Source organism: Lipomyces doorenjongii (assembly GCF_038497915.1).
Source record: "Lipomyces doorenjongii strain NRRL Y-27504 unplaced genomic scaffold V1508scaffold_41, whole genome shotgun sequence".
Classification (NCBI taxonomy): Eukaryota; Fungi; Ascomycota; class Lipomycetes; order Lipomycetales; family Lipomycetaceae; genus Lipomyces; species Lipomyces doorenjongii.
The window spans coordinates 49563-71457 of record NW_027118108.1 but is presented as its reverse complement, the minus strand read 5'-3'; the positions used below and the strand labels follow the sequence as shown (position 1 = coordinate 71457).

The 21895-nt window shown below is 44.2% G+C and overlaps 8 protein-coding genes and 1 non-coding gene across 9 annotated transcripts; 4 read left to right on the top strand and 5 right to left on the bottom strand.

The window, feature by feature from the left end:
* The first annotated feature begins 3 nt into the window (after positions 1-3).
* Positions 4-3078, top strand: V1508DRAFT_389037 (P-loop containing nucleoside triphosphate hydrolase protein). Its single transcript, XM_066937880.1, has 9 exons — positions 4-687; positions 744-792; positions 844-1058; positions 1111-1280; positions 1329-1586; positions 1640-2042; positions 2096-2196; positions 2250-2379; positions 2435-3078. Exons 1-9 carry the CDS (start codon positions 243-245, stop codon positions 2944-2946), a joined length of 2283 nt encoding a protein of 760 aa, XP_066794642.1. The 5' UTR covers positions 4-242; the 3' UTR covers positions 2947-3078.
* On the bottom strand, positions 2978-4092 carry V1508DRAFT_421067 (clathrin light chain). The gene is made up of 4 exons (XM_066940832.1): positions 3773-4092; positions 3652-3704; positions 3444-3596; positions 2978-3377 (listed from the first exon to the last, which is right to left on the bottom strand). The coding sequence occupies exons 1-4, from the start codon at positions 4034-4036 to the stop codon at positions 3185-3187; spliced, it is 663 nt and encodes a 220-aa protein (XP_066794641.1). The 5' UTR covers positions 4037-4092; the 3' UTR covers positions 2978-3184.
* A 106-nt stretch (positions 4093-4198) lies between these two features.
* Positions 4199-5847, top strand: V1508DRAFT_421062 (RNA polymerase II-binding domain-containing protein). The gene is made up of 5 exons (XM_066940831.1): positions 4199-4446; positions 4509-4572; positions 4631-4731; positions 4787-4928; positions 4986-5847. The coding sequence occupies exons 1-5, from the start codon at positions 4363-4365 to the stop codon at positions 5669-5671; spliced, it is 1077 nt and encodes a 358-aa protein (XP_066794640.1). The 5' UTR covers positions 4199-4362; the 3' UTR covers positions 5672-5847.
* Positions 5848-5927: 80 nt separating this feature from the next.
* Positions 5928-9268, top strand: V1508DRAFT_462955 (uncharacterized protein). Its single transcript, XM_066942852.1, has 9 exons — positions 5928-6320; positions 6393-6547; positions 6607-6726; positions 6779-7000; positions 7051-7800; positions 7854-8276; positions 8324-8603; positions 8661-8803; positions 8850-9268. Exons 1-9 carry the CDS (start codon positions 6030-6032, stop codon positions 8941-8943), a joined length of 2478 nt encoding a protein of 825 aa, XP_066794639.1. The 5' UTR covers positions 5928-6029; the 3' UTR covers positions 8944-9268.
* On the bottom strand, positions 9055-9913 carry V1508DRAFT_357284 (uncharacterized protein; the record flags this gene model as incomplete). The annotated part of the gene is made up of 2 exons (XM_066937023.1): positions 9055-9305; positions 9364-9913. The coding sequence occupies 2 exons, from the start codon at positions 9911-9913 to the stop codon at positions 9055-9057; spliced, it is 801 nt and encodes a 266-aa protein (XP_066794638.1).
* A 1471-nt stretch (positions 9914-11384) lies between these two features.
* Positions 11385-13955, top strand: V1508DRAFT_421053 (dihydroxy-acid/6-phosphogluconate dehydratase). Its single transcript, XM_066940830.1, has 9 exons — positions 11385-11629; positions 11685-11791; positions 11850-11907; positions 11962-12078; positions 12147-12889; positions 12941-13089; positions 13136-13431; positions 13481-13696; positions 13759-13955. The coding sequence occupies exons 1-9, from the start codon at positions 11559-11561 to the stop codon at positions 13802-13804; spliced, it is 1803 nt and encodes a 600-aa protein (XP_066794637.1). The 5' UTR covers positions 11385-11558; the 3' UTR covers positions 13805-13955.
* On the bottom strand, positions 13903-15486 carry V1508DRAFT_421052 (HAD-like domain-containing protein). Its single transcript, XM_066940829.1, has 4 exons — positions 15082-15486; positions 14944-15012; positions 14792-14883; positions 13903-14736 (listed from the first exon to the last, which is right to left on the bottom strand). The coding sequence occupies exons 1-4, from the start codon at positions 15428-15430 to the stop codon at positions 14080-14082; spliced, it is 1167 nt and encodes a 388-aa protein (XP_066794636.1). The 5' UTR covers positions 15431-15486; the 3' UTR covers positions 13903-14079.
* Positions 15487-15855: 369 nt separating this feature from the next.
* Positions 15856-20034, bottom strand: V1508DRAFT_357359 (SNF2 family N-terminal domain-containing protein; the record flags this gene model as incomplete). The annotated part of the gene is made up of 7 exons (XM_066937025.1): positions 15856-15955; positions 16024-17579; positions 17635-19029; positions 19082-19356; positions 19411-19696; positions 19749-19834; positions 19893-20034. 7 exons carry the CDS (start codon positions 20032-20034, stop codon positions 15856-15858), a joined length of 3840 nt encoding a protein of 1279 aa, XP_066794635.1.
* A 1679-nt stretch (positions 20035-21713) lies between these two features.
* On the bottom strand, positions 21714-21826 carry V1508DRAFT_t69. The gene has a single exon. It is a non-coding gene; the product is annotated as a tRNA-Leu (tRNA).
* Between the last annotated feature and the right edge of the window lie 69 nt (positions 21827-21895).

Here is a 21895-nt window from a genome sequence, read left to right as displayed (position 1 = left end):
ACAATTTGCACTGCCACACTTGCAGCCACATTGAAATTTACTCTACTCGTCTCGAGGCGAAAAATTGACCTTTTGGCGTTCTCGATATCGTATCGGCATATTCCTAGTACCATTCTACAGCACTAACACGTTCCAACAAGTGCAATTGACGCGGCACGACGACCAACTTTCCCGCCATTCTGGCATATACTTCTGCTAAGCGACCTATACCGTAGTGGTGTTCAGGATACTAGTGCTATGAGATGCGCGGACCGCAATTTTTGTCGACCGCGGCGTCTTTCCCGCGCATATCGCGCGTTTTTGCTAGAGCGAAAGCTACTCATCAACCGCCTACAATAAGGCAGTCGCCCTGTATGACGATTCTGGTGCGGAGCGCGTGTCAGCATGGCGATTTTCGCGCTGCAATGCCGAGGCGCATGCTAACTGCTAATCATTATCGCGCGTTTCATGCGAATCCGGCCACACGAAAGGACGACACTAGGAAGGACGGTTTGGACCACAACAACACAGAGAAGCGTGCTGAAATGGATGAGGAAGGATTTACATTATCTGAGAAGGCTGCGAAGGCTGCACAAGTGGATTTATCGGCCAGACTATCAACCCGCGGTGTCCCTCCTAAGACAGCTGGACTCAATGACATTATAAGGCTGTTTAAGCTGGCCAAGAAAGAGGCATGGCCGTTGACTGGTGAGATTAAATATACATATGTACATTTCTGAATGTTTCTAATGCCATTGACTTAGGGGCATTTGTTCTGTTGTGCTTATCTTCTGGTGTTACTTTAGCCGTCCCGTAAGTCAGCTGTGTTATTATTTATTACCGTCGTTGACACTCTGTCTTTAGCTTCTCTATTGGAAAGATTCTCGACATCGCAACAAACAGCTCGCTTGACAATACAATTTTTGGCATGACGCTGACGCAGTTTTATGGTGCTCTAGCTGTCGTTTTCGTACTTGGATGCACAGCAAATTTCGGCCGAGTCGCGATATTACGAATAGTGGGAGAACGACTTGTGTCAAGATTACGTGCACAATTATATAAGCAGACGGTCACTCAAGGTATCCCGTCGCTGTTACTGTGGTGTTCGGATATAAACTAAGCTGTCGCCAGATGCTGAATTTTTCGACGCGAACCGTGTCGGGGATTTGATTTCCCGCTTATCGAGTGACTCAAATATTGTTGCGAAGTCATTGACACAGAATGTATCCGACGGTTTGAGGGCCGTTGTCTCCGGTGTCGCTGGGTTGACTATGATGGCTTACGTCAGTGTTAAGCTTACCGTAAGTCTGTGACCATTTTGTAGAATTAAATGTTCTGACCGTTAACAGGGTGCTATGATGGTTATTGTGCCACCCGTCGCTGTATTCGCATTCATTTACGGTCGACGTATCCGGAATGTTGCTAGGGAGACGCAGCAAGCTCTAGGTTCCGCTACTAAGGTTGCCGAGGAGCGTCTAAGTAACGTAAGGACTGCACAGTCGTTTTCTGGTGAAATACAAGAAGTCCACAGATACAATGAACGAATAAGGGAGATCTTCAATTTAGGAAAGCGGGAAGCATTTTATAGTGCGACATTTTTCAGTTTGGTACGTGGTCCACTGAGAAGAGCGTCTAATCGTAAGGACTAATCATGTCATAGACTCGGTTCTCAGGAAATTTAACAATTTTATTAATTCTGGCTACGGGATCCCAGATGGTCACTTCGGGTACGATATCAATCGGCGACCTTTCCTCGTTCATGATGTACGCTGCCTATACAGGAGGTTCCATGTTCGGTCTTTCTTCATTCTATGCTGAGTTGATGAAAGGAGTTGGAGCTGCGAGTAGACTCTTTGAACTCGAGGATCGTAAACCCACAATAAAGACCACTATTGGCAAGCCAGTTCCGGACAATGGCAGAGGAGTTATTGAGTACAAGGATATCGCGTTCGCCTACCCTACTCGACCGGCGGTTAACATTTTCGATGGGTTGTCGTTTACTATTCAACCAGGGAAGAACGTTTGTATCGTCGGACCATCCGGAGGTGGAAAGAGTACCATCAGTAAGTGGCTCATGCGTTACGAAATTGCTAGTCACGACATTAACATTGATCAGGCCAATTACTTCTTCGATTTTATGATCCGGTAAAGGGACACATCACAATCAATGGCGAAGATATCAGAACATTTAACCTTAAATCCCTCCGGAGGACGATTGTAAGTGATATGAAGTAAAGTTTTGTGTGTGGTGGTACTGATTAAGTGTTAAGGGAACCGTTTCTCAAGAGCCCGTGCTGTTTTCAGGCACTATTGCTGACAATATAGCGTACGGAAAGCTACATGCAACGCGAGCAGAGATCGTCGCCGCTGCTCGCAAGGCTAACTGCGACTTTATCCAAGGTAAGTATTCTTAAGCAGTATGTGACATGTACTTATTTTGACCCTTTTGTGATAGATTTTCCAGATGGGCTTGATACCCAGGTCGGCTCAAGAGGTACACAGCTTAGTGGAGGACAGAAGCAGCGGATCGCTATAGCCCGCGCGCTAATCCGAGATCCCGCAATTCTCATCTTGGATGAAGCTACGTCGGCTCTTGATGCCGAGTCAGAATCTGCTGTCAATGAGGCCCTCCTCAGACTGATGAAGAGTAATACAACCACTATTTCTATTGCACACAGACTTTCGACTATCATGAAAAGCGACTACATTATCTGCCTTAACGGCTCCGGTCAAGTTGCTGAGCAGGGAACTTTTAAGGAGCTTAGTTCGAATTCTAATACGTTCTTCTCAAAGCTTCTGTTAGATAGCCATTATGATATCAAGAACTCCGAACCTGGCCGAGAAGATCCGAATGTTGTTAAAGAAGATGAAGAATTGTTGAATGAACAGTTGTTGGAAGACTTGGAGGAGGAGGCCCGGGAAGGAGAAAAGATTAATGAGCGAGAGGAGAAACCATTCAGCCTATAGCGACTTAGGCGATTTTTTGTCATGATATGTACATATATTTAGGCATATAGAATGCGGTCATATCCGCCCTTCGTATTGGGTTACTTTTTGGAATCAGACATTTGTAATTAATGGAACAGTATAATTTATCCACAAAGAAACCGTACAATTTCAAAATAGAAATTCTAAATACACCTAACTGTTTCCTTCCCATAAATTTACACCACCGTACACCATCAACCCTCCTAATATGACAATATTAGTAGCCCTTGGCGCCTGGCGCACTGGGATCTTCCTTGAGCGACAGCAAGAGCTCTCTAAACCGTGACTTGTCAACAGTTGACGTCCGTGCATGCTTTTCAGAGATATCCACAAGCTTGATGATCCGCTCCCACGAAGTTCCCCCAGCGACGGAACTTTCCCGTGATTCAATAAATTCTTGCTCCTCAGCTCTACCAAAATGACAGACATTAGAAAATATGGTCAGCAAACCGTGTCACTCACGACCAGCCACCTACCTAGTTTGAGCGATTGCCTTGTCCTTCTTGTCGTTATAGTTTTCGTAGAAGTCATCAATTGCCTGCTTCGCGGTCTCTCGAGTCGCATGCTTCTTAGCCTCACTCTGCTCATCTCGTCGCTGAATGGCCAATTCTCTGCGTTCTCTCCATTCCCTATTACAAAACTGTTAATCGCAACCCTCAGTAACGATATGATTTCGGATCATACTTAATAGCGTCAGGTTCAACTTCCTCTTGGGAATCTGCAGGGACAGCAGGGGTCTACGGAGTACGTTAAATCACGATCACCATCGGTCTACCAAATCATCAATATGGATGGCTTCACATACTACATCGAAACTCTGCGCACTCTCTGTCAAGTAATTGTCTAAATGATTCCCCATATCACCACTGGACGTATGATCACCATCGCCATTTAGCAGGTCAACTTCACCCGCAAGCGCTATAGCGTCCGAGTCTCCCAAAACCGCCCTCTCACGAGCTATAAAATCCTCCTCGTTATCCGGTACACCAAAATCAATGGCATCCCTCGAGACCTCTCGCGCCTCGGTCTGACCCTGGTCAATCTCCTCTAGCGATGGGAAGTATGACATTGTGATTAGGTGGATTGTATGGGGATGAAGTGGATGTTATATACTGAACATCAATCTATACAGTTCATAGCAAATGATGTCCGCGGCTGCATCAAACAGTGTGGCGCATTTTCTGGAAGTTTGTGGCGGGGCAAGGTGGCTGGAAGGCCATGACTTCGCATGCGCATTACAAGCATGATGTCAACGGGGTACGCTCTCATATCATAACTTCTCACATTTCACAGGCTCCTAGAATTCCAATTAACATTCAATGGAGGGATAGACGGTGATTAATATCTTGCTGATCAATTGGAATTTATACCGAAAGAATTACAAGGGAAGGGAGGATGTCATATTCAGAGGACGTAGTCATCAGTAAGCTCTCCAGCATCAATGAGACTCAGGAGGCTATAGTCAACATAGCCCAGTGGGTAAGGTACCCCATTAACCATTCATGTGTGCTATTGTAATTATTTCTGACGTATCTCTGAAGGTGCTGTTTCATCGCAGATACGCCGATCAAACCGTAAAGACTTGGGCCAAGGCGCTCAATGATGGTAAGCTTTGTGACTCGTAATGCGATGATTAATCATCTAATATTATATCTTATTTTAGCACCTGCTCATAGAAAGCTTGGTCTCGTGTATTTAGCGAACGAAGTGGTACAGCAATCTCGTGCCAGAAAGAGAGAAGAGTTTTTGAAAGCGTTCTCACCTGTATGCTACTGAACCAATCAAAATTTGGTTATTCGATATTAACAGATAATTACAGTCGATCGCCGGAGCTCTAGAAAATGCGTATCGTCAATGTAATGCAGATCTACAGGGAAAAATACGTCGAGTGGTTGACGTTTGGAGACAGAGGATTGTATTTTCGGATGATGTTTTGAAAGATATCGAGACCAGACTGGACGGTAAGCCGCAACCACTACTTTTGTTGCGCTAGCAATACGCTGACATACCATGCACAGATGCAGATAAAAAGAAGCCTAAACAGATTAGTGGGGGAAGGCGGATTGGTCAGGGAATGTCTTTTAGTCTCGGGCTGCCATTGGAGTTGTCAAAATTGGCTACAGCTCATAGCGATGTCAACTCTAAAGTAAATACTCTAGGTGAAGCAGTCTCTAGTGCGAACAAACTCTACTCGGCAGTTACGGAAGCTGATGCCCTGCCGGCTCCTATGGAATATGCATCACAAATAGAGAAAGTTTTAATGTCTGTCAATTCAGCATTGAAGGCTTCAGAGGATATGCTCAAGTCAAGGCAGGAACTTATTCGGCAACTGCAATCATTGGTCTCAGTTAACAAAGCAGCTCTGGAGAGTGAGACATGCCAGCACGGTGTACTGGAGGAGAAGAAACAGAAGGCCATAGATCTTCAGAAAGATGTTAGTGATATGATTCTGGGCAACATATCGGAACCGTCTAATGACGATACCAACCACGACCATGCCAATTCCGACGACTCAAGTAAGCCGGTCGATGAAGAGGATAAGATAGTCGTTCCTGAACCGGTATATAAGCCTCTCTCCGATACAAAGCCATCAGAGGACAAGGCCCAAGCACTGAGCGGGCTTGAAGGCTTAGACCCTGCATTGGTAAACTTTTTATCGTCTTTGGGTGAAAAGGATAGTGCCTCAACACCAAGTGTATCATAGTTTGAAAAATAAATACATAGTATGCAATTCTGCAACTTTCAAATAAAATGGCATTTCGGTGTTGTTTGGATATGGGTAGTATTGTTAAGGAGCGCTAGCAAAAATGTTTAGAATGAATTTGCTATGATTGTATCTGTAAATAATACCAGTAATAGAACTCTCGGCGTAACATTCACATGCAGCAGTTCGCGCACTCACCTACCTGCTCATATTGGGAAGTTCAAATATAAATTCTTGTGTGTCACTCACCAGCTATTTGTGATCTAATCACAACGCCCTTTGTCCATCTCGAACTTCGTTCCCCCAAGAAATTCTGGTTTCATGCTATCTGGGCTGATCTTGGGAGCAGATAATAGAAATGCTTTTCACAAAGAGCTCGAAATTAAATATTATATCAGATCACCCGATATTTTCGGAGATCAATTCACAGAACGATCTGCCAGATAAGTTTGAGAGGGTCTCATCAATCGCACGGTTAATAGATTCAGAAAAAAATGTCCAATTTACAGGATATAGCGAGTCTGATTCGAATGCTCTAGACATAATGGCTGTTAGGGGGACGGAAATTTTTTTAGCGGTACAGGGGCAGATAAGATGCGCTGATTTCGGGAAAATCCGAGAAGTTGGAAATCACTGGCGATATTACAAAGTAAGGCTATTGAGACTAATTCCTAGTTGTTGGCGTTGCAATTGCTGACGGTTAACTCGTTAACTATAATAGACACTGAATATTACTGGTCTTGATTTTAGCGTGAGGAGGCTGCAGATAAACAGTTCTGGAACATATATCGCAATTGTCGGAGATCACAATATTATTGTCTGTGCACTACCACTGCCGGGATTTTCGAAGAGATCCGAGACAAAGCTTCATGTTCGGTATGCCCTAGTATGCTACTCTCATATATTTGACGAAATCCACTAACAGTGGTACGAAGCCACCGCAGTCTGGGAACGGCATATCGGGATGGAGATGTCTCCATTCTGAAGACATTGTGGCACCCGTTGGCAAAGGATGATTCATGTTTGGTCGTTCTTTCATCAGATAGGATAATCAGGTTAGTGGCTTATTCTAACTATGTGTTATGACTTCGTCTAATGAGCTTGGAGGATGTTTGATCTTGTCTATAGTTATGAAGAGCCAGAGCAAATTTTTGATTTCACACAGAATTTATCTCAAAATTTTTCGTTCGGTCTAACAGATTGTGTTGGAATGGAGCCAGTATCTATGTGTTTCGGAGTGAAGGACCAAGGATTAGGGGAAATGGCTCTGTACGTTTTAGGGGGGGACGGGGATATATGCGTATTATGCCCATTTATCCCTCGACAATGGTGTGCGAAATTGTTTAGTCCGCAGTTTGCATTTACTAATGAAAGTATAGCGCCATGGAACGGCAATCGGTACAGATGTTGCTGGAATGGGCGTTAGCGGAGGATCGCGATGTAGATCCATACATCTCAAAAATTGAGAGATTCAGAAGGCGGCAGCAACTCAACTGGATAGGCGATGTTGCAGTGCAATCTAACGACATATCCAAATCAGTAGGCATGGTACCACGGACAAATAAATTTGGTGACATAGTTGATCTTGTCGTATTTGATCGTCCGGATACGAATAAATTTAAAGTCCGAGTACAAGGACCGGTTTCAGTCCAACCGTATCCTAAGTTGCTATACAAGGCCGGCATGGCGTGCGATATCATTAGTATGGAGATAGAAGATATAGCAATTTTGGTTACGGTGTTTGGAGTAGGACGTGTTAATATCCTTATCCAAGACAATCCAGTTGGTGTTTTGTGGGTATCGTCGTCTTACGCTGCATTCATTGATCAGGACGGCGAGCAAGCCAAGGTGGATGAGCTTTCCCTGCTACTCTGGGAGAGCATTGCACTAGATTGCGGCTCCACTGCAGATCACGAAGACCAGCAATTTCCGTTACGGTTCGTCTCCGGAACTGCAGAAAAGGATTATTTGCTGGTTGTCGATGCTCACAGGCTTGTCCAACTGGATTTCAGCAAATGGAAGAGGCAGTTAGTTGATGCACTGTCTAGCGCAAGGGACTCGTCATTACGACAACAACTGGCAAATATGCCGAGAACTTACACCAATTCACTTTACAAAACCAGTATTTTGTAGGCTTATTTATAATATTGTACATGGTATGTATTAGCTGACTATTCATTAGGTCTAAAAATAGATTACTAGGAACGGGAATTTTGAGAGATATATTCTCAGGAGATATATTGATCTCTCTGACTTCATCCGGAATGGACGTATTTGAGCACGCCGCGCAAGGGGACACAATCATTTCATCAAAGTCAGATGAGAACTCCGCTCTTTCCATTTTATCATCAACAGAAAATTTGTCTATCTCTTGTCCCGTCACATACGAGCCTCTTATGAATCCTCTGTCAGTTGATATTGAGAAGCTTCGACGCGGAAGTACGGTCGAATCGAAGCTATCGCGGAAGAAAGCGCTACTGGACTTTTCGCTTACGGAGCGTCTTCAAGTGTCAGAACGGACCCTTCAATTCCTAGGTGACTTAGTCGAGCTACTCCATCCCGAAGTTCACGAAATTTATTTTGCAGGACATACAATTCAGAGAAGGTAGTCAGTTACTTGTTGTTTTGGAGATGGCCACTAATTATCTGCAGACTTGTTGAACAACGAGCAGAAATGCATCGGCATCTTAGCAGATTGGCTGAGATCCAAGGCAGGCTGGCATCCTCGCAGCAGGAAGAGATGTCCAAAAATGTACAGAAAGTAATTACACGACAAACGGAGCTCAACGAACGCGCCGACAAGCTATACAGAAAGTTGATCGAGTCTCAAGCATTACCAATCAGTGAATCCGAGAGGAAATGGATGCGGGAGCTTCATCGTGTACGCCTCGCTCTGGAAGATCCCCGAGGACTTATTTATAGGAGTAGGAACGTAAGTATTATTTTGCACTTGTGGCCCATGAAGTATCTATTTATCAACCGTGTATAGGCAACAACGCAGTCACAGAAGCTTATCTCCGTTATGGACAGCGTGAGGGACCGAGATACAGGATTGAGCGCGAGGCGTAAAACTTTGGTCACTGGACTGTACAGAGACAAGCTCGATAGTTTGACAGAACTATTAGAGAACGAGTAAGCTTTCCGAATCTTACCAACTTCGAAATGCTAACATTTCCAGGGCACGAATCGTTAACAAGACAAAAGCTTCACTGGAGAATATTATTAAGCGGCTGAATGCAAAATTTGCGAGTCTTAGCCTTGAAGAGAACTGACGTAGTCTGTGTAATATTCTGGCGTTTTAATATGATTCCACGTATGATTCGGATTGAAAAATGGTTTGGTTGTATGGAACGCATAGTTTTCTACGGAAAACAGGTATCAAGTCAAGCTTGAAATGCTACCCCGGCCTTTTCTACAACTGCGTTTCCACCTCCAGCAAATCCGGTACCTTCTCGTGCTAAAAATATAATTCCCCTCGCCCGTTCAGTATCTTTCTTACTGCGCGAAGATCTGGCCGGTTGTTCTGAGAGATCTTCCTCACACACATAGCATATAAGTCTTTCTCCAGAATATTTGGGCTTCATCACTTTCTCGTAGCATGCCTTGCATATTACATGGCCGCATGGTTTTGTTACTGTCATGGCATCTGTTAGCGAATGTAACCTGGCAAATACACTGGCATTGTAACTTACGGTAGGCGTCTAGTACTGATCCAAACGCTTTCTCACATGAAGGACACGCTCGACCATCACGATTTGAACTCGTCGAATTCGACCGCGAGCCTGATCTGCCATCGAAATGCACCGCAAGTAGACTCTTCAGCGACAGAGTATGAGGATCGTCCGGATCGGACACGGGACAGAGCGCGTCGAGTTTTGGAGCCTCGGGCGCCTTCTTGTCCACTGACGGCGTAAGAGACGGCACCCAAAATGCCGGTAGCTTGGGCTTTGATGACTCCTTTTCTTCTTCGCGTAATATTTTTTTTATCTTATCCTTTGACTCCTTCGATATCCGATCCAGCTCGTCAGGATCAAGTTCAAGCTTCCGTTTGCTATTTCCTGATTCCACGGACCTACGTGAGCCTGTCCGGATTACCAATTCAGGTAGTGCACTTTGGTCACTCCCCTCCAATCCATGTTGTAGCAATTCGAATTCTTTGATTTCGCGTTGTAGAGCTTTCTCTTCTTCCTCGGCTTGCAGCTTCAATTCCAGCTCATGTTTCTGTGCAATTTCCAAGTTCATTTGCTTGATCTCATTTCTCTGAGAGAGTAGATTCTCTACAATACACTCTTTGCAAAATATATGGCCCTTGTCGGGACATGCTACTGGATCTCGCGCAGTCATTAGACATAAATTGCACGCGTCGAATTGCCGGAATGAATCGCTTGTTAAGCGCCGTTTTTGCCGGCCATAGTGCGACAATAATGAACGTTCGTACGACGTAAAAAATGATGACGCTGTACTGTGCTCAGAATCCAGTTAGATCGTGAAGGAAAATGAATGTGCCAAACACATGACGAAATGCGCTGAACTTACTTTCGCTTTGAATGACGAGCCATTTCTGAGCACACCTTCCAATGTGACTTATTGAAAGGATTGTATATGATTACGATTATAGATATGATTATCCGTATTAAAGATTTGTATAAAGCCAACAGTGGTGATGATTTAGTGCAGGCGGTCGAAGTTGTGTTTAAGGTTGCGAACAGGCCAACTCTGAGATATCAAATTGCTTTCCACCGCGACTAAGTTACTTCTTAGCGCGATTCAGATTACATATCCTTAGACGCTTTCTACAAGCTAACTCTGTGCACTTACCTGTATTGAATACTCCTGTAGTTCGGTAACTATATTATAGGGACCTCGGAATTCGGAATGCAACTCAATCATGTACTTCTCTTTAGAACAATGTTCAAGTATTGTAAAGGTGCTAGATTTCACTATTCGACAACATACTTCAAGCCATAGGCACATATTATCAACCATCAATGAACCGACTTAACAGCTTCGTGCTTACGGATTGAGTTTATTGTATCTGGAATCATAGCCGTTGTTCGGACATCCCCTGGGTCTGACATGAACAGTCTTATCGTCAATTCATCTGTCAGTATTAAAGCATGCCGCATTCTTATGTACCCAGTCCATGCTGTCTCATTATATAAATGTCTACTCTTTTATTGGGAAGTTACTGCCTACGGACGAGTTCAGAGTCAATCCGTAAACTCTTGTATGTACATGAGAGCAATAAAGATCATCTATTTCAGATTTCCAAAGCTTTTTAGAATGGGGTATATCAAACATGACTTCGCTCATAGTAGCTGATGGTTCAAAGCGATTGTCATGGGAATCACAAGGCGGCCAGATCACACATTAGTCATTTCATAGGATTCTATTTGGCCAGTATCTGCGTCTTGCCGGCACTTCCTCTGGTCGGCACGAGCTTTCCTCGTGGCATGTGCTTTTAGAGCAGTATCTTGGCTGCCGTAAACGTCCTCTTTGTACTGAGTATACAAATAGTTAATTTTCCTATACCAGAGCTCTGTATGGTTGCTTAATGATTATCTGATTATCGCATTTGCATAGATTTATGTAACACCTAAATAGAAAGTAGGGTGTCCGGCTTCGAGGTCATTTGGAACCGATGTATGATACATCATTCTCCAGCACTGGTTCGTTGCGACCTAAACGTGGGGCGACCTGGGGCTCCGTCCAGTTGAGAGCCGGCTGGCGCCTGACTCATTCTGTGCGGCTCGCTGTCGGCCTACCAATCACGGCTAAATGTCACCTTAACAGGGACCTGAGAAAATTTGTGTGTCATACAGATAGTCAATTACACATTACAAAATATCAGCAGCGATAGGCTGTTGATATACTAGCGTGTTCAAATATGACGTATTTGTGCAATAGAATAAGCAATTCAAATATTCAGCGCTTCAGGCGTACAATTATTCGGTACAGGTATGAGAGATACAGGTAGTCAGACACGACAAAAACTAATACTTGTAAATATTAGGCGACCGTTCAGCTCGAGTTCTCTGCGACTATCTGATAAAATTGCGTTAAATAAGTATAGCGCAGAAATCACTCAGCCCAAGTCACAGGGTGCCTCGCAAGCTATGCGTATGTATCTAGCCGTCTTGGGCTCAAACAATTGAGGTTCTAATAATTGTTACAATAGTGTATGCCACTGGATTTACTGACGAGGATTTCTCTAAGGCGCAGGTTGGAATTGCAAGGTACTGCAAAGAGCATTGTGTTTAGAGGTATTCCAGAGACTGATTTGATCGCAGTGCATGGTACTCTGGAAATCCTTGCAATATGCATTTGTTGGATCTAAACTTCCGTGTTAAAGAAGGCGTCGAAAAGGCTGGTCTTAAAGGTCTGCAGTTCAATACCATCGGTGTTAGGTGAGTGCAGGATTTAGTATAGGTTGATTGTGTTCGTCATCAGGTTCTTACACTACTATCCTGCTCAGTGACGGTATTTCGATGGGAACAAGTGGTATGAGATACTCGCTACAGTCGCGTGATCTCATTGCTGATTCCGTCGAGACTGTCATGTTTGCTCAGCACTATGACGCAAACATTTCCATCCCTGGTTGCGACAAGAATATGCCCGGTGTTCTTATGGCCATGGGCCGAGTCAACAGACCGTCAATCATGTTATACGGTGGGACGATTAAGGCTGGCAGAGCTTCCTGTATGCCTGACACCGATATCGATGTTATTTCCGCTTTTCAGGCCTATGGCCAATATATTACAAAGACTATCGATGAGCCTACGCGTGCTGATATTGTTCGACACGCTTGCCCAGGTGCTGGAGCTTGCGGTGGCATGTATACTGCGAACACCATGGCGTCCGCTGCAGAGACCATGGGTATGACTCTTCCAGGGTCTTCCTCTTTTCCTGCAGAAAGTCCCGAGAAGCAGCAGGAATGCATTGATGTTGGAGAGGCAATAAAGAACCTGCTCCGTCTCGATCTTCGGCCCAAGGACATCATGACTCGTCAGGCTTTCGAGAATGCTATGGTTTACGTTACTATCACCGGCGGTTCTACCAACGCAGTACTTCATTTGATTGCTGTCGCACACTCTGTTGGTGTCGAACTTACTTTGGATGACTTCCAGGCCGTCAGCGACAGAACTCCTATGCTTGCTGATTTCAAGCCTAGTGGAAAGTACGTCATGGCTGATCTGCTCAAGCTTGGTGGCACACCATGTAAGTTCCGTACCTTTTCGTAGTTCTATTTATATGCTAACCATGCCGTAGCTGTCTTGAAGTTCTTAATCAAGGAGGGTCTTATTGATGGTACTCAAATGACTGTCACTGGTAAGACTTTGGCGGACAACGTTTCCAATTTCCGTGATCTTCCAGCGGACCAGCAGATCTTTATGCCATTTTCTAACCCTATCAAGAAGGTAAGCTTCCGAATTCGTATTTTCATTTCTTTCTAATGTCTCCTAGACTGGTCACTTGCAAATATTGAAGGGAAAGCTGGCACCAGGTGGATCTGTCGGCAAGATCACCGGAAAGGAGGGTACTGTCTTTAAAGGGAAAGCTCGAGTCTTCGACGCCGAGGATCTTTTCATCGCTGCTCTTGAACGGGAGGAAATTAAGAAGGGAGAGAAAACTGTTGTCATTATCAGATACGAGGGACCCAAGGGTGGACCTGGTATGCCCGAGATGTTAAAGCCTTCGAGCGCTCTTATGGGTGCGGGTCTTGGAAAGGATGTCGCTTTGTTGACTGACGGTCGATTCAGGTAGGCCAGAATTGCAGTTCAGTCCCAGGCTATTACTAACGATTATAAGTGGCGGGTCTCATGGTTTTTTGATCGGTCACATTGTACCCGAGGCTCAGGATGGTGGTCCCATTGCTCTGGTTGAAGATGGTGACGAGATTGTCATTGACTCGGATCGTAACATTATAGACTGGCTTGTTCCTGACGATGTCATTGCGCAACGACGGAAGAACTTTGTTCCACCTCCTCTCCGATATAACCAGGGAACATTATACAAGTACGCAAAGTAAGTACTTTTCCATGAACATTAGTGTCTATTATAGCAGTGGTGCTGACAACGGACGCTAGGAACGTCACTGACGCGAGCCGAGGATGCATCACTGATGCCAACTAATTTGATGCAGTGTTTACAGAGTAATTTTGGTCTACATGTGCAGCTATAAACACGATGCAAGTACAAATATGTACTACTAGGAGCCGATTGGTCTTGAATAAAGCAAAAATCATCTGACTGCTATATTTCTCCCCGCTAATAATATCCAGAGGCTCTATACCAACTCTACGTCAACACCGTACAGACTAAACCAGTAGCCCGTATACCGTATATCTAATACCCAAGAAGATGAAAAGTCTATACTACTTTCGTTCATACGTTACACAGTAGATATGTTAATTCAAAAGCTCAAAAATATCTCCGAGCTTGGTCATGTAATGCTTGGGAACTGTTTCCGCATTCTCGGCCAAAATGTCGCTCTCCGTATTAACTCCGGTAAGCACGAACAAGGTGCCGAGACCACCATCCTGGCCAAACCGGATATCGGTGTCTAACCTGTCGCCAACCATGCAGGTTCGCGCAGGGACAAACTCGAATTTTGCCTTCACGCAGTCCATCATTGCCTTTGACGGTTTACCAAGCGAGATTGGCTGACGCTTCGATGCGAGGACCAACGGCGCGCATATGGTGCCAGCACCAGGGAATAGCTTGCCGTGAGTAGGATATGTCGAATCAATATTCGTAGCCAAAAACAGGGTCTCTGGCACTTGAAGATTGGCAAGGGCCATCGAGAGCTTCAGGTAGTTGATATGCAAATCTAATCCGCTCAAAACACATCCAATACTAGGATCTGGGACAATTTCGTCATAATCTTCCGGTTTTATGTCGCGTCGCAATGCCGGGTCGGTACCGCCAACAAATTGAATTCCTTCGCTTGCGAGCTCCTCCTCGATACCGGACTCTCCGAGCACCAACACCTTCTTGTCTGCCGGGAACTTGACAACTTTCTTCAGATACACTGCCGCTGAGTATGCTGACCCAAATATCTCCTCCTATACCAGTATGATGTTAGCCCCATCGTCAGAGTTCCATAACAAAATAACCTACAGGAGTCACTTCAATGCCGAGCTTGGCAAATTTCTTAGTGTACGCCTTGCGGGACTTCGTAGAATTGTTGGTCACAAATATAAGTCGCTTGCCTATCTCTCGGAATTAATGGCTGCAACACTTACGTGCCACACACAGTCAAGTGGACTTACCTCTCTCTCTCAAAAGATTCAATGTTTCTTTGACATGTGGAAGAAGAACATCGCCTTGCCAAAGGACGCCTATAAAATATGTGAATTGAGTTCATATACATCATAAAATTAATACAGGAGACGTATGAGCGAACAGACCATCACAGTCGAAGAGGAAGTCATCGTATTTGGAGAGGAACTCCTCAACTCCAGTCTTGGAGGTGATCTTAGCCGGGCCAGTCATTGTTTCTCGGTCTCTAATATTTTCAAATGAAAATAAGACTGAGCTGTAGTTATTCGCTATACGCAATTTGGTGGGAATCAACGAGAGGCAACCTATATGCTCTCGGCAATCCGAACTATCTCCGCAGCGAAGAACCCCCACCAAGTCGGATCTGTCCAAGACCTTACAATACTGAGGGAGTAGTACTGCAAGGGGGGGCTTAATTAGGGGAGCGACGTGGAGAGTGGCGAATCTCCAGAATGTGGCTAATGCACAAAACCTCATGAACCTAATTTCGAAGAAATACTAGCTAATCTACATGGTTAATGACTTGGCTTGTGGTAAACTGACACATAAAATTGTGACAGAATAATAAAATTGTCGAGCTAAATATGCGAACAGCTTCTGTCAGCCACACGCTGCGCTGGTATCGACTGCATGATTATGATATTGTTCTCAGCATCTTATCATTAATAATAAGCCAGCATTAATTGCCAAAATTAAGTAACAGACCGAGCCCTCATCTGAATAACTGCAAAATAGTAGATCAACATGTAACAGGCATATGTGATAAAATTACTAATCAACAACACAGAGCAAACATTTTAACGGCACAAAAATGCAATAGTTCAAACGACAAAATTTATAGTACTCCATAATCCCAAAAAGACATTATATGTAACATAATAACATCACAAGCAGTTCTATGCTTATTTGCCATTTTGCTCTGCGTGCTGCCTAATCTTATTATACATGTCGGATAGTTTCTTCGAAGGAACTCGTGCCGGCCAAAAATAACTTGCGAAGACCCTAGCCAGAACACAAGTCAGATACAACACAATGCAATACAATATATTCCCACTGGAGTGATAACTTACCATAAATGCTTTCGCAATTTTTCTTGCTCATCGGAACGGACTGAAGATACCTTGCGCTGAATGAAGTCCCCGACCGCGGTCAACTCCCGCTTCAGAATCACAGCCCACTCGCTTCGATCAAGGCCGCCACTGCCTTGCTTTAAGCGGCGTAAGCTTTGACGGACAGGATGAAGCATTTCCTTGCAAGAAGCTTCATCCATGCTGGAGTAATCACTGGTAACTTCATCAGCAGGAATGGGCCGGCGAACAACTTTCGGAGATGCAGACTTCTTAAAATGGCGCTCTTTACGTTTTACATTTGCAACAACTCCAGATGAGCTAGCAGATCGCTCTTGAGGAACTGAGTCTGTCGGCTTCGATGACGATGAAGATTCAGACTTGACCTTCAAGATCGTTGGAGCGGGCGAAGCAGAAGCCGACCCAGACTTGGGCTGTCGTCCTGCTGGATTTCTTTTCCTTCGTCTAACGTCCTTATTCTCCTGGTCACCGCCATCGGAAGCTTCGCGCAGTAAGCTAATGAGATACTCCACTCTCCTACCTAAATGGACTGGACCTGGCATCTTGGGGCCCGATTTATCCTCCTTGACTCGCTCTTCTTTCTTTTCGATACGGTGCTCCTCTAGGAAAAACTTGTCACCCATTGGCAACGTCGGATCATCACGAATACTAGTCCACCCTCCATAGCCATACTTCCGTACGCCCACCAGAAGCATATTGTCTTCATTAATAGTCCACGGACAGTTCCATCCATGGACCGACTTAACATGCCCTGTAAGCTTGAAGCTGTATGGATCCTCTTCAGAAATCGCGTCATATAGTACCTTCATATCCAGTGGTCGCTGAATAATCAGCTCTGCATTTAAGTTCTTGATACCCCTGTATTCAAACAAAATCGCTTTCCGAACCTTCTTCTGAGATTGATCTTGATTTTGCTGTTGTTGATCAAGCCGCTTTGCCTCTTCCTGCGAGACGGCTTCCTTACTTAGAGCGAGCAGTTCATCATAGGTCTGTTTGATACGTTCGGGATCTTTGTTCGAAAATGACCCATCTGCGACAATTCTATCCCAGCGCTCGCGGAGATCGCCATAGCGAAGAATTGACTTGTAGATAGTACGAATGTCGCGTTCAGACAGTGAATTAGGATCGCCGGCCTCATCAGTTTCCTGGTTTCGCTTTAGTGCCCTTTCGTTGCGCCGATTTTCCCTCTGCACAGCGCTGTCTTCCGAGTCGTCGTTATTATTTGAGAGTTGCTTCATAGGTACTTTGCGACGACTATTCATCTTAATCTGCTCCTGAAGGAACTCGTCGTTCTTACGCTTCTGTTCCTCTTCTTTAATTCGCTGTAGCTCCGATGCAGGAATGATATCGTCCCAACTAACATCTGCCTTATAATCGGTAACTTCAAACTGCTTCAAAAATTCCTCACCACCAAGGTGCGATTCTCCTAAATCTGGAGTCGTAATATGATCTTCTGCATGCTCCAGAATATCGTCTAAGTTCATGTTCTCAAGCTTCTTCTGATTTTCGTTTGCCTTGAACATATTCCCCGCACCAAACTATGTGATTTATTTTAGCCTGCAATTGTGTAATTATTAATTAACGGATAGATACCTTCAGAATTGCGCTGAGTTCTTTGCCAGTAGGTTCAGAGCGCTTAGAAGCACCACTGGTATCGGTTATTCCTAACGAGATGATAGCATATTCGAGAATCATTTTTCGGCGTGCTCGCTCCAGAACCTCTTCTTCAACTGTATCTTTAGATACAAATCTGTACACCATGACATGCGACTTCTGACCAATTCTATGAGCGCGCGCCATCGCCTGCAAATCTGCTTGTGGATTCCAGTCGGAATCAAAAATTATCACTGTGTCGGCCGTCATTAAATTGATACCTAACCCGCCAGCCCTTGTACTCAATAGGAATACGAAATCTGGACTGCCAGGGGCATTAAAATGGTCAATCGCAATCCTCCTTGTAGGAGCTGGAACGGTTCCATCTAGCCGCTGGAATGGCAATCCGCGATGGGTTAAATAATCTCCCAAGATATCTAGCATGCGGACCATCTGACTGAAGATTAAGACTCTGTGACCATCCCGTCTTAATCGACCCAGAAGCTTGTCTAGCAACACCATTTTACCACTATTCATAATCATTCCTCGAAAAATAACATCACGCGTAGGCGCTCCTTCATTACTCTGCAAAAAGTTGTTTTCAGCATTAGGAAACAAGTAGGGATGATTACTCGCTTTCTTCAGTTCCATCATGATATTTAATAAACTCAGCTGGGATCCGCCTGTCGCTCCGGCATTCAGCGCGGTGTAATTCCGTGATATTATGTTCTTGTAGTACTCTGTCTGCATATCGGATAGCTCGACTCGCAAAATCCGCTCCGATTTGGAAGGTAAGGACTTCTCCACATCCTTTTTCAGTCGTCTCAAGATAAATGGCTTCAGTCTTTCATGCAGATCACGAATATACATCTCCTGATTGGCACCAGGCGTTTCGAAATCAATTTCTTGGTCAATATGCACCTTTCCTGGCATCAAAAAGTCGATAAGTGCGGCCAATTCTCGGATATTATTTTGTAGAGGAGTTCCAGTAATAAGGAGTCGATTGTCAACCCTAAACTCCTGAAGGGATTCGTACAATGCAGATGTGGAATTCTTTAACCTGTGAGCTTCATCAACGGCCAGATATCTCCATTTAATGCTACCCAGCTCGGATCTATCCTTCAGTATATACTCGTACGTGGTGAGAAGTATGTTGAATTTAGGCTTTTTGCTGTTGCCATCCACATAGAATTCATACGCCCGTATCATACTTCTAGCTTGAGTATTTCCGAGATAAACAATGTAATTCAGATCTGGCGCCCATAAGTCAAGCGTTTCCTGCCAAGATGGAACAGTGGACAGTGGTACAACAACGAGGAACGGGCCATGTTGCTTTCGAGCATACACGAGCCATGACAAGAAGGCGACTGTTTGAATAGTCTTGCCCAGTCCCATCTAGATTCTGTTAACTTCATTGTTTCCCAACCAGATCAGCGTGGTAACTCACTTCATCAGCTAATATACCGTTTTCATTTCTAGACCACAAAAATGCCATCCAGTTGACGCCAGTTAATTGAAAGTCCCTGAGTTCTCCATTTTTGACATATGTTGGTTGCTCTGTCAGTTTCTCGAACCGCGGCCTCCGAGCACCATAATTGACACTATGAGACGGCAATAATTTAGAACTTGATCTAGACAAGAACTGATCAACGGCGCGTCTCGCTATCTTCGCAATATCTTCCGCAATTTCCCATGTACAATCGTCATAGTAGAGTCGTTTCCCTACATCTCGTCGTTAGTTTATTAAGGAATATAATGTCACTGCCAAATAATTACATTTCACGAGATAGCGTAACTGACTGCTACCATTCATGTTCACTCGTTCTGACGAAACAACGCGATCAACCGTATTGTATTCTTCGTAATTGTCACGAAGTCGTTCTCTTTCTAAATCCATCGCCTCTATGTCCTCTTGCGTAGTCGATGGGTCCGCACGAATCTGTGCATCTAAAATGACATATTGACGAACATAATTGTCAACTCGCTTACTACCACGTAGACCAGTAAGATCCTCATAACTTTCCCATGTGTTGTGTAAATGCGATTGTCCTTGCCATTTAATCTGGTCATGTCAGCACTCCCGAATAATAGTAACTGAAAGATTCACATCTTACGTAGTACTCTAGGTCCTTGTAAGGATCATCTCCACTATCATCGCTCATGTTCCTGTGGTCCAACACAAGATCAATGGCTTGCTCATCTGGACAGATATTAGCTATAACTCGGACACCGTAAAAAAACAGTGAATTGCAAAGTACCGCCATCAACATAGTTGTCAACAGTAGACTGCTTAGAGGACTTGGTGACAACATAAATGTCCTCATCATCGCTCAGATCGAAATCGTCCATCTCGTCTTCATTGTAGTTCATCACTTTATTGTTGCGAGTGGAGAAGCGCATCTCGGAACTGATACTTCTACTGCTATCATTCTTGTATTTCCGCCTCTTATTATGAGACCGAATCGATTGCTCGTAGTCATCACTATCAGAAGACTGAGATGGAACTCGTGATAATTCTGATACTAGCAAGTAAGTTAGATACATATATAGACAAAGGAGAACACAACTAATCACCTTTCGACAATTTGGCCGCCTTAGTCCTCCGAGAATTCGTTTGGAATCCATCACTATCGTCGGCGTTGTCGACCTTCACAATGAATTAGAATACTGCGAAAGGGAGTCGAAATTCTATAAACATACTTCGACAAACCGTTCTGGAGCTGTGTGGGAACGACTCTGTCAAAGAAGTAAGTATGAACACTTGCGTGACAAAATTAAACTATCTATTAGAATCATACACTACGCCGCAGACCGTACAATTCCGGATCAAAATATTCGATAGACCGTTTACTGCTCTTCGCCGGTTGCGATGGTTTGGAGTACGTAAATGAATCTTTGCTGACTGTTTCGGCCTTTTCATTTGTGTCTTCAACATCATGATCGCTGCCTGAATCAACTCCTTTTGCGTCGTCGCTTGAGCTTCGCGTTAATCGACGGATGTCCTCCTCCTCTGTCTCCTGGCTGTCAAGATCCATATCTTCGCCACTGCCGTCGCCAAACTCCGACGTGGAATGTGATTTGTTTGTTCGATCCCCCCCAACACTTTCTTCGCCTTCCTCCACTATTTCTTCCCCGTCAATAACTGATAACTCGCTAGTACTGTCATCGTCGTCGAACAGTTTGGTCGACCGATCAGTGTGCAAATTCGTCAACACTTTCACCGCAGCCTCTTCACTCATTGTAGATTAAGTAACAATACGGATCATTCTAGACAGAGTCGAGAACTCGTTAGTCATATCTGAAATAACCATATCCAATATAAGTTTCAATATATAATCTGCTAACGCATCGCTTGGTTGACTCTCAACAATTGCAACCGTGTCGACACTATCAACCAAAAAGCTATACAGATATGGAATAGATCCATAGCCATTTGAATATATCAAGTATAACTCATTTCCAATTATACGCAAAGTTGGTAGTGCTTAGATGAATCTGATAGAGGACGCAGCGAGAGCTCAAGGAAGTTCACCAAACACTTGCAACTCCAGCTCGACAAGTAGGTGTACATTGTCATCTAACACGATCATATCGCCATTAAAATCAATCGAGCGCATGCGTTCAGACAGAATATATTATTATTGAGATGGGGTGTATACACATACCACGGACAGTAGAGCCGGCGGCATACCATACAACTCATACCACTGAAAATTATCCTTTTATGTAACTTAATAGAGCCCAAAAACAAATTCGTAATATCTTCGGTATTGTAAGATCGTGTTTCGTACACCGTTATATATGAGGCCCAGTGAGGCACAACTATTTAATAAGGAAACCGTTAACAAAAGGGTTTGCTGCTCGAGTTCGCGATTGGGACAAGAAATCCCCAGTGCATCGAGCGAAGATCCATCCCAAGTGGCTCCATCATTTGGAGCCGTAAGCGGCACAACTCATCTACTGACGGCCAACAAAATAATCAGCCATAACAATAAAATCAATAACTATAGACAATGAAATCAACTACATCATGCATTACGTAGCCCTGACGAGAAATAGGGACAGTAAAAAAATAGTTTTGACAACTGTGAGATTCGAACTCACGCCCCTTTCGAGATTCGAAACCACGATTTGTCGTGAAAGAGATTAAACTCTTGAGTCGAACGCCTTAGACCAACTCGGCCAAGTTGCCTTAAACTTATACATCTTAAAATCATAAATCAGATGATAGCGTCAAATAATTCACAAAATCATCCATTTA